We start from the raw sequence: 14,212 nt of genomic DNA, 5'->3' as shown, positions 1-14,212 counted from the left end.
TCCCAGAGATGTGTCTGCCCTCTCCTTTCTTTCCTGCTACAATGGAATATGGGGTTGTCTTTAGTTCCTACCACATGAGGAGTGCCATCACTGCACTGTCACCATTGTCTACACTGCTGGACATTGTAAAGGACACAGATACTTGTCCTGAGGGCCCTTTCTCCCACAGCTTCAAATCCTGCTATCCTCACAATCACCCTTGGAATTTGTGCACAAGAAATCTTTGTAAATAACTTTATAATAACTTAGAACTTAGTCCATGGGAGTGAGATTAGAGGACAGTCCTTTCTACTAGTTCCTTGCTCCTGAACTAGTCCCTGTGTCCACTGTCATTCTTATGGATCCAACCCAGCATTCCTGCAAATAGGCTCCAAAGTATCTGAATCCTTGGATGAATGTAGCTAAGCTAGACTTTCTGCTAAAATAAGCCATCGGAGAAATATGAAAACTCAAATTCAGAACATTTTGGAAGTGAATGAATGAAAGACCAATCTCGTGTGTGTGTGTGTGTGTGTGTGTGTGTGTGTGTGTGTGTGTGTGTTGTAAATCTCACCTACCCTGCCCCCAGTTATGTCCATCCAAGTCTATAATCAGCGTTGGTTGTGGACTTTATATGTCCCACCACCACTCCAGACACCATGGTAAATATAAATACTGTAAAACATGGCAATTGGTCAACAGGTTATAGAAATATAGTATTGGGGAAAACCTACCAACGTCACAGAGCAGTGCAAATACGTATACCTCTTCCACTTCAAGCTAATTTTTCAGGTACTTACACAGCAAAGAGGAGAATACATGCTTACACTATGCGTTTCTCAAGATAGAACATCTTTAAACACTTTCTAATTAAATTGTCTAATATCCAAATAATACCTGTTTGGAAAGAAGCGATACAGTATAACTATGTCAAGGCTTTAAATCATATTTTAAAGAAAGCACATTTAGTTTTTTCTTTTAATTAAAATTACAGGTTTCTGAAGAAATAGAGAAAATGTCATCTAGAGAAAGGGCTTTACAAATTAAAATATTAGATCTGGAAACTGAGCTTAGAAAGAAAAATGAAGAACAAAATCAACTTATTTGCAAAATGAACAGTGTAAGTATTAGTATGGCTTAATGTATTTTCATTAAAAATAAGTTAGCATTTAGCATTCTTACCTTGGAGTTTAGTTATAAACAATTAAAATACAAAGTGAGGGGAATCAAGGCTATTGCTTTACTGATAGTATTAAAAATAACAAATAATATAAATCATAAAAAATAAAAATGGGGGCTTCCCTGGTGGCACAGTGGTTGAGAGTCTGCCTGCCGATGCAGGGGACACGGGTTCGTGTCCCGGTCTGGGAAGATCCCACATGCCGCTGAGCGGCTGGGCCCGTGGCTGCTGAGCCTGAGCGTCCAGAGCCTGTGCTCCGCAACGGGAGAGGCCACACCAGTGAGAGGTCCACGTACCGCAAAAAAAAAAAAAAAAAAAGTCAGCATTTGAGCAAAGAATTATTATCCTGCATCCTTGGTAGCATCTATTACATTTCCCCCGAAGTCTCATCAGGCCCTTTCCCTGCATATTACTTTTACATGACAAATGCTTCATGAAAGTTACAGATATCATTGACTTATTTTCTTTCTAATATGAATTTTTCAGTTTTTAAGATAAATACTTATTATGAGTTAGATTTTGATATGTCTTAAATAATGCATATTATATTTTAGAAAGTTATAAGTTGGTGTTAAGTAAACATTTTACATCTGCATGTGAAGTGGATGCTTTGGTCCACTCAGCCATGAGATGAGAATACCAAATTGGCTGTGTTTAATTAGTCTTCTAATGTTTTTTCCTAACTATTCATGAAACAGTCAGATGACATAACAAACTGTGAAAGCTGGCGCTAGTTGGGACTGAATTACTTGAAAACTATCTACTTAACAGTGACACAGGAAATAATACTTTATTTTTTCCAGGAGCCAAACTCCATGAAAACTATTTTTTCATTCCCAAGCATCTAAATCATTGAAAACCTGAAAGGTTCAAAAGTTAAATGAGTTTTGACGTGCAATATTTTAATTTTATTGCCATCAAAAGTTCCATGGCAATTTAATCAGAACAAAACATTTCTCATCTTTAATTTAGCACAGGCCTTCCCTTTATTTCAAAACTTTTTTTTTAAACTCACTGTCAGACTTTCTGTTGTAAAATATGTGTGACATTCTTTGTGTAATTGAAACTTATGAAAAAATAAAATAAGTATTAAGATGAGGTGTGTTTGCTATAATATTCCCAGTACTTGGGAATATTAAAGCTGCTAAAATAGGTAGATTTAAGATCTGATGTTTTGCTAAACCTGATCATTTTTACAGTAGTAAAAAACTAGAATTCTAACCATAGATTTAGACATTGCTGGAAAATGGGTTTATGAGTTCTTTCCCTTCCAGGGGGCAGTTTAGTTGGCAATTCAGTATTTGTTTTGTATACAAGCCTTAGCTCCATCTGAACCGTAAGCACCCTGAGAGGCTGTCTCATAGTTAATTGTATGCTGGTGTCTTCTAGGGTGCCCTGCCCACAGTGGCAGGCCTCTACAGATTTTCTGCCCAGGTGCTCCGGGGGAGGGCGGAGTGCTTGCACAGACCCAAGGGTGACCCTCAGCAGCTTACCTCAGACCAAGAAGCCTGAAATGTCTTTGGAGTCTTATATATTATACTAAAATCCATGTATATTTTGCTTTCTACCTTACAGTATGTGTGTTTGTATTAATATTTTTCCGTCCCAAGTTGTTGAGTAAAATCAATGTTCCTCAAAGATTCACTGTATCCATTCTGTGACTTTGTGTAGCTCAGCCTAGCAAGTTGTTTCATACCACCCACCACACTTCCCCTGGGGGCATCGCTCAGTTTCACAAGGTATTGGGTGTCATTGAACACCTGATAGGAAGGATATAAAAGATTTTTTCTTCTCAAGGTGCCTACATTTTAGTTGGAAGCTAGGTGATATTTGCAGCCTGTCTATCTAAAGTATTTTCAATGAACAGATCTCTTGGGAATTTATATGCAGCTGAATATTTTAAAAATACATTACATTTAAAATTTTTTCCTCAAAGAATACCTATGATATTGAGTTCATTTTATTTTTTAAAAGATTCTAAAAATAAAATATTCATATTATCAAAACTAGAATTCTATCAGTTTTTAAGATAGCAAAAGTCATTCTTTTAGGCAAAGAAAATGGCAAAAACTAGTATTAAAATATGTCATGTTAAATGTAATAGAAATTAATTGTGACAGTTTTAAGTAAAATTCATTTGAGTTAATCATGTTAAATATGTAATAATTTGGGGCTAAGTGAAGGTGTATTACAACAAACTCTGTCACAGTAGAGATCAACCATGTATGTGCTTTATTCTAGATTTTAAAGAAAAGTGAGCTCTAAGTTAATCAACACATCAGATGTTAGGATTCTTTAAAAAAATTAAAAACCATGTATTCAATTATTGTGTATATAAATTTTATATTATGACTATCCTTTGATATGAATGTCATTATTAATTATCTTTATTTCTTTTTTTATTTAGAAAGCACAACATCAGGAAGTATGTTTGAAAGAAATACAGCATAGTCTTGAAAAGTCGGAGAATCAAAATGAGAGTATTAAGAATTATTTACAGTTTCTTAAAACTTCTTATGTAACAATGTTTGGATAAATTGTTGGATTTATTTTCTATAAGCAATAGGTTTTTACTATGAGTCTAAAAAGTAATTAGATAAAAATTAAATATACTATCTGTTGCTATATTTTATGATTTATGGGTGGTACTATTAGGGTTTTTATGTAAAAATTTTTGAAACATAATTTATGATCCAGTTGAAACTTTAAAACAAGATACATGTTAGTATTCCTTTTTTGCTGGATAATCTTCACTTAGCTCTGGATTAATATCTATTTATTTTGGTTTTTGGAATATTTTACACACAGAAAAGAAGCCAGAATCATTCTTTGTAGCAACCACTCAAGTGAATTTGTAATAAACCTAGGCCAATTATGAGCCAAATACATGATTTTAAATAATGTATATAACTGTTTTACATTATGGTGCTGTATATTTATATATTAATATAATAAAGGAAAATATTCTGGATATTATTTTTAATAATGATATAATTGCATACTTTCTAAAGATACCAAAGGTCTCAGTGTACTTAATATTGTTTCAAATATGCTGAGATGCCATTATAATTCCTGTGAGGTTTTAAATATAGAATTTTAAGTCATGGCTACTAAATGCCAACTGATGGTAACAGGTGAAAATATGTTGGCATGCATTGTTTCTTTATAAAGAATAGGCATTTAGGTTCTCCTATAAATTCATAGTCTCTTTTGTTCTTCATCTTATGTTAGTGATTGTCTGATATTATTAGTGTAGACATTCTGAAACCCCTGAGTTAAGTGAAAGATGAAAGGGGAATAACTTGTCCCACCCCTACCCATGGCCAACTCACGTGGGATGATCAAAATAAACACTCTTAATCCCAGGAAGCTTTAGAATAAGGTGTTTGTTATTGGGATGACGTAGAAGAGCTACCAAGAACATGTTCTCTGTAACCTCCTAGCCTATGTGTCAAGGCAAGATACTCTAAAAGGGGATGGATGTAATTGACAAGGGATCAAGTAGTAGTGACTCCTCTCAGAGAAAGGCTTGAGAGCTGTTTATTCAAAGAACACTCAGGTCTCAAAAGATTGTTCAAAGAGGCAAGTTGTGTACTACACAGTCCAGCCTATGAACAGAGCTTAGTCCCCCCAAGGTGTTTTATCCACTTCTGACCAGAAATGGGGGCCTGTTTATCTCTGGTCCCCTCACTCCTAAGACTGCCATATCATCTGCAGGGGCTTACTTCCCTGTGACCCAAATAGCAAAATACAGTAATTTCGGAAACTGGCCACATTTCTTTCCCAGCAATTGCCAACAATATTAGAGTTGCCTTTTAATTTTAAATCATAGTACTTGTGGTACTAAAACACATGCTTGACCCTTGTGGTCCTTTCTTCATCTCCTAAGGCAAAGACAGCCTTAGGAAATACTCACGTGAAAGAAAACTAAGGTTCTTGAGTATATCCCACTAGACTGTGAACTCTTTAAGGGCAGAACTGTATCTTATTTATGATTCTGTTTCAGCCACCACATAATACCTGATATGGATACTCAGTTGATGTTTGTGAATAGGTAGATAGATGGGTGTTAAGAGAGGGAGGTATTCATATTCCTCCCTTAGATATGACAAAATGTAAGCATAGAGGGATTAACTTCTGTGGCTGTGATATAAGCAGCAGCATTGCTGTTATTTATTGAGTACTAGTCTGTGCCAAAGTTCTGAGTGTAGTACATGTATTAATTCATTTAATCTTTATGTCTGATGAGAAAGGTGCTATTAATTAGGTTTACTCTTCAGGAAACCAAAACACAGAAAAGTTAAGTAACTTGCACAAGGTCACACAGCTAGTAAGTAGCAGGCATCCAGAGTCTCTGCTCTTAACTATGACAGTACTACCTTCATGTATATTTCATAAATAAAGGTAATGGTTTCTTTTAACAATCATGCATTGCTTCATCGATGAACACTTTCTCTTTTTTATATTTTTAATTTTTATCAAAGTAATTTGTGCATATGACGTTTAAAAATTGGTCCCCACAATATTTCAGCTGGACTGTGGAAGGAAAAGACTTACTGCAAAGTCCCTAAGGTTAGTACTCAGATGCTAGTGACACAGAATAACAAAGGAAGTTTGTGGGAGCCAGGAGAACTGTAACAGTCTCTGTGCTTAATGTTTCCATGTGAAACATTAAGCACAGACATTCTGCTCTTCTGACGTTTGAACCAAACTCAGCGTCAGATTCAGAGTCAGTCCCCTGGAGTCCCCAAGTAGTGTTTGCTTCCAACGTCCCATCATCCCAAAAAGCCCTTGTTCCCACAGCACTAACAGGCTGGCAGGATATTCTCTTTATCCTTGATACTCAGGGCCTCATGACTTTCTTAAGTTCTAAAAGTTTCCTTCCATTATTTATGGGATTATTACCTCTCCACATGTTCCTTTCCTCTTCCTTGATTTGTCTCCTGGATCTGACCTCCACACAGCTTACCTTTTCCCTCAGGGTATCTGTCACTGGGTTTCTTGTGAGGTATTTCTTCCACCTGATTTTTCTAACCACTTACATGGTTCTCAAGGGCAGTCATTCTCTTTTTCTATTGGGTACTGAATTTCTAAATAAGAAGTCAGGATTGATTTTTAGTTCCCGTAAGTGTTGGGATTTTTCTCGTTTTTTTGTTTTTCAGCACTGTAATTCCATTCTCTGTTCATTAAAATTCTCTTATTTCTTCCATTGGTCCTACCTCAGCAACCATCTCCTGTTTCTGTTGTGTTGGCCATCTTTCTTTCCGAGAGCAAGAGCCGTAAGTGAGTTTTAATTTTCCTTGCCTGCTCATGGTTGTGTTTCCCTCAGTACCTGCCAGCAGCCAGCCTTGCACATTTCTGGGGCAGTATCAAACTAAGTGGTGAAAGGCATGATGACTTCAATACTCATGGGCCTGAAACCTCTTACCCTCTGCTGCGGTGCTGTGAGCAGCCATTCTGCTCCCAGACTTTTTCAGTCACAAGTATCAGTGTTTTTCCAACTACCAGTAATGGAAGCACTTTACTCCACTGAAGAGTCTCCTTCGAGGTTTTCTGGGGTCAGCAAGTTTGTTGCAGAAACAAGTGAAGTTCACGTTGGAGGGGAGCCCCAGGCAGTATCTGTACCTGGAGCAATGTGCATGCAGCACTTTAAAGAATGAATTCAGTCTATATCTACTGGCCTGAGATTTGTGCATGATTTTTATTTTTAGGGTAAAAAAATCACAGAATTTTGTATTAGGTATGATTCCCTTTTTGTAATCAAAACAAGCATCTCTCCATTTGTGTATATAAGTTCACATATGTTGGTATGGGCATGGAGGAAGGCGTAGAAAAGCCTACATGCCTTGGTAGGGGTGGAGGAAGTAGTAGTAACTTTTCACTTATTCTGATGAGATTATATTTCAGTTGTTTTTTCTAGTCAAATAATAATTTAAAGGTTGAAGGACAGGCATAATAGGTATAGAGTGGAAGAAGAGTAGGCTTGGTGAGAGGTTATGGCCTGAGAATGGAATACTGGAATTTGATTTTCAGAGGTGGAGTAATTTGGGACAAGGAGAAAGTGGAGAGAATCCTGCTTGAGGAGGAGCTGGAGGTCACTGGAGTCCAGGATGTTGAGCTGAGCAGCCTTGGGTGTGAAGCTTTCTGGGATGAAGAAGGCGTTGGGTAGAGCTGAAGGACAAGCATCCTGGTTAAATGTGAGTGGATGAGTAATGACTCCAGGGAGGAATGAAGCCTTGAAACTCTTATCGGTGGTTTCTGATTGGATTTAGAATAAAATCCAGAGTCCTCAACATGACCCTCAAGGCCCTGCATGTCCTGGCCCTCACATTCATGGCCGTAAGGCCTTGTCCCCCTCCTCAGTGTAATTATGTTTCATATTTGTCTCACTAGATTTTAACCCTTATGAGGATTTACTGTTCTGTAGCCTATAGCTAACACAGTGCCTGGCACGTAACAGGCACTTAAGTACGTATTTGTTGGATGGACAGATAGATGATGGGTTAGTGATATTGCCACTAGATCTGATCTTCAAAGTAGGGAGAGGGGATTTGCCTACTAAAGGGAAATTATATGGAGTCTGGGAGAATGAGTAGCTTTCATTCCTGAGGGCTGCAAGGGAAGCAGTTTCCTAGGTGAGGGGTCAGGTTTCTGTTCAGGCAGAGGTAGAGACTGAAGAGACTAGGATGTAGAGACCTTGTTTATAATCAGATATGCTTTCCAGAGGCCACAGTGGAAAATGGGAGGGAGCTGGTATTGGGAGTCAGGAAGGTATTCAATAGAATGGGTTCACTTAATAGCTGTTTGCTTCAGATAATTTAACTGGAATTTCTCTCTTTTTTTCCTGTCTAAGAAATAATTTAAAAATCCCATATGTTGTCTTCTTTTCTTTTGATGCTACTGAATTGGGAATTGATTAAATCCCAAGTGTAACTTAGTAGTTTTGATTTATTTAACATTACAACTAGTTGCAGTACTTTCAGATAACACACACACACGCAAATGCACACACAAACATTTAAAAATAATATTTTCCTTGAAATTTAAGATTTCCTTAAAATGTTAAAGTTTAGTCTTATTTTTAAAAATAACTTTCGTATCTTTCTTCTTTTCTTCTTATGTAGGCATAGTTTGGGGTGGGCACTGGAGGGAAGAACTGTTAGGAGCCCTTTATCTAGTTTGTTATTAGTAGATGAAAATATTGACAATTGATTATTGCTAAAACTATAAAAAGTAAACCTGTGATTAACTATCATACATTATTTGATTAGAAACATTTTAATTATATACTGTGAATGCTTTTGGCAAGCTTAAAGTTTATTTTTTGCAGCTTTTTAGTAAAATAGATATCTTTCCATATCACTTAAAAAAAAGAACTAACTAAAGAGGACATCTAAACCCAAGGTGGTAAGATATGTGTAAATGGTCCTTAAGTAAAAATAAATAATTTCATCTTAATAATTAAACGTCTTGAATAATAAAATAATAAAACTTCTTGAATGTTACCTGAATGTAATATTACCTAAAACTTTTTTATTTTTAAAAGATTTGTTTTCACTTCTACAGATAAGCACACTTAATTACCTTAAAACTTTATAAATTTTCATTTCTATGCTAGAAGTCTATCTTGGCTTTTACTATTTTGAACTTATCTTACTTGAAAAATTGTATTTTAACCTTTCTGATAGTATCCATGAAGATGAAAACTATCAGAAGTTGAAGCATCTTAAGAAACAGGAATTGTAATTTCTAATGATCTGATTCATGCTAAAACTCCAAGCATAACACTTGAGGGTAAAACAGACACAAAGATTTCTATACTTTCTTTTTCCTGCCCAACATATAGAGAGCTGTTACAAATTAATAAAATATAAAGGTCCATCAGATAAAATGGCCAAAGGATAAAAACAGACAACTCATAAAATAAGAATTACTAATGACCAATAAACATTTTTACAAGATGTTCAGATTTATTAGTAAAGAACTGTAAATGAAAACGAATCTTTTTTCCCTACAATAATTTAAAAGGGGTAATCCTAGTATTGACAAGATAGGGTCACATGAGAATGATCACGCACTACCAATAAACTTACTGTCCCATTACCTCTGGATACATCATAATAATTATTGCTCCATTGTTGCATAGTTGTTTCCATGTTTCTGCAGTGAATATCATCATCATGTACAATTCATTGCCTGCATCGAGTTATGACTTTAAGACAAATGCCCAGCTGTGAATTATTGTATCAAATGCCATGAGAAATTTCAAGGTTCTTGAAACACAGAATTGTTCATGCCATTTGCTACAATAATCTGCAGTTTAGCCATTTGTCCTGGAGTAACAATTCAATGCTGGCAGAACTACTTCTGTTATGCCGTTCCACTGCTTAGCTAGTGCCTGGCATCTAGTAAAAACAAATCTTCTCATTCGACATTAAAATGAATATAAATTTGGTCACATCATCTCTCGATTTAGTTATAACTGTCAAGTAGAAATGTGAACATGCTTTGAAAATTATATGGAATTCTGTAATTGTAAATATTAATATTTGTTCATAATTTTAGAAGGCTATATTTTTATTTTTCACTAATATTTAGTTGTTAGCAGTTTAAGTAATACCTGAAGCTGGTGTTTATTCTCCCACATCTCTATTTATTGTATTATCCATTTGTATTAAAATTTTCTTTTGTTGTTAAAAGTCAGGTTAGGTTGTAGTTAGTATAAAATGAATTCCAGATATGAATTTTCATTGGAGTTATATAAACTAGTTTCTACTTCTCTGTGAATTGCCTTTTCACTTTCTTAATTAGGACTTGCTGATCAGTATTTTTGTTTGGTCTTTTAATTCTACGTGAAGTTTATTAAGATGTTAACTAACCAGTCTTTTAAAATAAATATCAATAATATTTGTGGTCATGAGGGGTTTAGTCATATCTCTGGTTCTTTTTTCCCCCTCCTTCATTTACTTTGGAACTGCCTGAGTAACAGATTTTTTTTTTATTAACATTGTGTTAGTTTAAGGTGTACAACTTTTTTTTTTTTTAATAAATTTACTTATTTATTTATTTATTTATTTATGGCTGTGTTGGGTCTTCGTTGCTGTGCGCGGGCTTTCTCTAGTTGCGGCAAGCGGGGGCTACTCTTTGTTATGGTGTGCGGGCTTTTCATTGTGGCAGCTTCTCGTTGCGGAGCACGGGCTCTAGGCGCACAAGCTTCAGTAGTTGTGGCATGTGGGCTCAGTAGTTGTGGCTTGTGGGCTCTAGAGCGCAGGCTCAGTAGTTGTGGTGCACAAGCTTAGTTGTTCTGCAGCATATGGGATCTTCCTGGACCAAGGATCAGACCTGTGTTCCCTGCATTAGCGGGCGGATTCTTAACGGCTGTGCCACCAAGGAAGTCCACAGATTTTTTTTTTTTAATTGAAGTGTAATTGACCTATAAACGATGTTACTTCCAGGTATACAACATAATGATTTGATATTTCTATACATTATAAAATGATCACCACAATAAGTCTACTTACCATCTGTCACCATACAGAATTATTACAATATTACTGACTGTATTCCCCATTTGTACATTCCATCCCCATGACTCATTTATTTTGTAACTGGAAGTTTGTCCTTCTTAATCAGAGTTTAAAATTTTTTTTCCCACATCTTTTTGGGAGTATGAATGCTTTACAATGTGTTAGTTTCTGCTGTGCAACAAAGTGAATCAGCTATACATATACATATATCCCCATATCCCCTCCCTCTTGAGCCTCCCTCCCACCCTCCCTATCCCATCCCTCTAGGTCGTCACAAAGCACTGAGCTGATCTCCCTGTGCTGTGCAGCAGCTTCCCAATAGCCATCCATTTTACATTTGGTAGTATATATATGTCAGTGCTACTCTTGCACTTCATCCCAGGTTCCCCTTCCCCCCCCCCGCCATGCCCTCAAGTCTGTTCTTTACGTGTGCGTCTTTATTCCTGCCCCGGCACTAGATTCATCAGTACCGCTTTTTAAAATTCCATATATATGCGTTAGCATACGGTATTTGTTTTTCTCTTTCTGACTTACTTCACTCTGTATGACAGATTCTAGGTTGTGTTAGTATTCTCCAGAAAAACAATATATATGGTATTGGCTCATGTGATTATGTACGGAGACTGAAAAGTCCCATGATCTGCTGTCTGCAGGCTGGAGTCCTGGGAATGCCAGTGGCATTCCTCAAAGGCCTGAGAGCCAGTGGTATAGATTCCAGTCTGAGTCTAAAGGCCTGAAAGCCAAGAGTGCTGAGGGCAAAAGAAGATTGATGTCCCAGCTCATGTAGTCAGGCAAAGAGCCAATGAATCCTCCCTTCCTCCACTGTTTTTGTTCTGTTCTGGCCCTCAATGGATTGGATGATGCCCACCTACACTGGAGAGGACAGTCTGCTTTATATATGCGCTCTGGATATGGAATTTCCCTCTAAGCACTGGTTATCTGTATCCCACAAGGTTTGGTATATCATATCTTCATTATCATTCAGTTTAAAATAATTTTAGATTTCTATTTTGACTTAATATTTAATCCATGGATTATTTATGAATGTAATCCTAGTTTCCAGGCAGTTGGTTATTTTCTGCTTATCTAATTTCTAACTTCCTAACACATGGAGATGTTTCAGATATCTTTCTATAGTTGGTTTCCAGTTAAATTCTTTTGTGGTTAGAGAATGTACCTTGAATGGTTTCAGTCCTTTGAAGTTTGTTTTGATTTGTTTTAGGTCAAATTAGTTGATAGTATTTTTCAGGTCTTCTTATATTCTTAGCTATTTTCTGTCTACTTGTTTCAATTACTGAAAGAGTTGTATTAAAGTCCCCAACTATAATTGGGAATTTGCCTGTTTTTCCTTTCAGTTTGATCAGTTTTTGCATTACATATTTTGAAGCTCTATTGTTAAGTGTATATACAAGTAGGCTTGTTATATCTTGTTGAATTGACAGTTAATATTATATAATGTCCCTCTTTATCTTTGATAATATTCATTGTTCTAAAGTCTACCTTGTTTCGTATTAATAGAGCCACTCCAGCTTTCTTTTGATTAGTGATTGCATGCTATATTTACTTTTAATACTTTTATTTTAGGCTATCTATGCCTTTATATTTAAAGGAATTTTCTTGTAGATAGCAATATGACAGTCTCTGCTTTTTAATTGAGGTGTTTAGACGATTTGCTTTTAATATAATTAATAATATGGTTGAATTTAAATCTACCATCTTGCTAATTTTCTAATTGTCCCATTTGTTTAGTTTCCTTTTTCTCTCTTTTCCTTCCATCTTTTGGATTAATTAAATATTGTTTTACTATTTAATTTGTATCTCCACTATTGGCTTATTAGTTTTTTGTTTTTTTGTTTTAGCAGTTTAAAACATACATCTTTAAGTCCTTACAGTCTACCTTCACGTAATAACATAACACTTTACCTATAACCTAAGAACTTTAAAATGGTATAATTTCATTGTCTCTCTCCCATCCATTTTGCTATTATTGTTATAACATTTTACTCCTGTATTTGCTATAAACCTCACAATACATTGTTACTATATTTGCTTTGACAGTTATCTTTCAAAGTGATTAAAAATAAGAAAAAATGTGTTTTATGTTTACCCTCATTCTTACCATTTCTGGCAGTTTTTATTTCTTTTTTTTTGATCCATTTTTCCAGTTGGTATCATACTCCTTATGTCTGAAAAACCCTTTAATGTGTTTTGCAGTGTAATTCTGTTAGAAGTAAGGTCTCCCACTTTATCTTTTTCTGGAAAAAAATATTTAGTCTTCATTTTGAAAGATATTTTCACTTTGCATAGAATTTTAGGTTGACTTTTGTTTTTCTTTAATTTCTCTAATGGAATTCGTTGTCTTCTGATTTCCATAACTTCTGACAAGAAGTACAGTGTCAATCCTATCTTTGTCTCTGCATTGATTCTTGTTTTTTTTTTCCCCACCCCGCTACTTTCAAGATTTTCTCTTTATCTTTGATTTTCTATAGTTTAACTATGATGTGTCTAGATTTTTCCTTTTTATTTTATTTTTAAAAAATCATCCTTAGTGTTCTCTAGGCTTCTTAGATCTTGGAGGGTTTTTGTCTTTCATTAATTTCAGAAAATTTTTAGCCATTGCGTTTTCAAACGTTTCTCCTGCTTTGTTCTCTGTTTCTCCTCATTCTGGGACTCTCATTTCATGTATGTTAGACTTTTGATATTGTCCCACAGGTCTTGGATGCTCTGTCTTCTCTTTCTCTCCCTCCCTCCCTCCCTTCCTTTCTCCCCCCACCCCCCATCCCGCCCCCCCCCCCCATCTCTCTCTCTCTCTCTTTTTTCTGTCTCTTTCTCTTTTTTCTTCATTTTGGTCTGGATACTTTCTATTGATCTATCTTTCGGTTCACTGATTCTTTTCTTGGTTGGGTCTGGTCTATTAATAAGTCTTTTGAAGAAGTTCTTTATCTCTGATGTTGTGCTTTTTTTTAAATTTGTAGCATATCTGTTTAACTTTTTTATAGTTTCCATTTGCTGAAATTTCCCATTTGTTTATGCATATTGTCTCCATTTTTTCACTAGTTCCTTTAACGCAGTAATCATAGTTATTTTTAAGTTGCTGTCTAATAATGCCAACATTTAGATCATTGCTAGCTCTAGTTCTGTTATCTTGACAATGGATTTTTTTTAATCTTGCTTTTTTCTGCATCTTATAATTTTTGATTGAACAATGTACATTGTGGGTAGACAAATAGTAGACATATACATAGTATTTATGCCCAGGATTGGGTACAACCCTTCTTCTGTCATGCCATTCGTGTGGAGGGATGAATCAATGTACTCAGTAGTTTAACTTGGTTTGAGTATCCTTGTGATTACCTTCAGAGCCCACAAATTTCAAATCTCTTCAGCAGTTACCTTGTGTTTATTGTGGGGTTTGGGGGTGCCAAACAGTTTTTCTCAGTATGCCCCTCCCCTCTCAACTTTCAGCAGTCCCTGCACACCTGCACCATAGAGGGTGTCATTCTCCACTCTCTTGTCCCTTCCCCAA

The 14,212-nt window shown here is 35.8% G+C and overlaps 1 protein-coding gene across 1 annotated transcript in view; it reads left to right on the top strand.

The window, feature by feature from the left end:
- ODF2L (outer dense fiber of sperm tails 2 like) overlaps positions 1–3,791 on the top strand; it is a 30,886-nt gene extending 27,095 nt beyond the window's left edge. Inside the window, exons 13-14 of the mRNA XM_065874109.1 lie at positions 974–1,099; positions 3,567–3,791. Coding sequence (XP_065730181.1) covers positions 974–1,099; positions 3,567–3,695 — 255 coding nt within the window. The 3' untranslated portion in view covers positions 3,696–3,791. The remainder of the gene's footprint in view (positions 1–973; positions 1,100–3,566) is intronic.
- Positions 3,792–14,212: the final 10,421 nt, after the last annotated feature.

Source organism: Phocoena phocoena, chromosome 1 (genome assembly GCF_963924675.1).
Source record: "Phocoena phocoena chromosome 1, mPhoPho1.1, whole genome shotgun sequence".
Lineage (NCBI taxonomy): Eukaryota > Metazoa > Chordata > Mammalia > Artiodactyla > Phocoenidae > Phocoena > Phocoena phocoena.
Note: the sequence above shows the minus strand (reverse complement) of the source record. Positions and strands in the feature narration are given on the sequence as shown.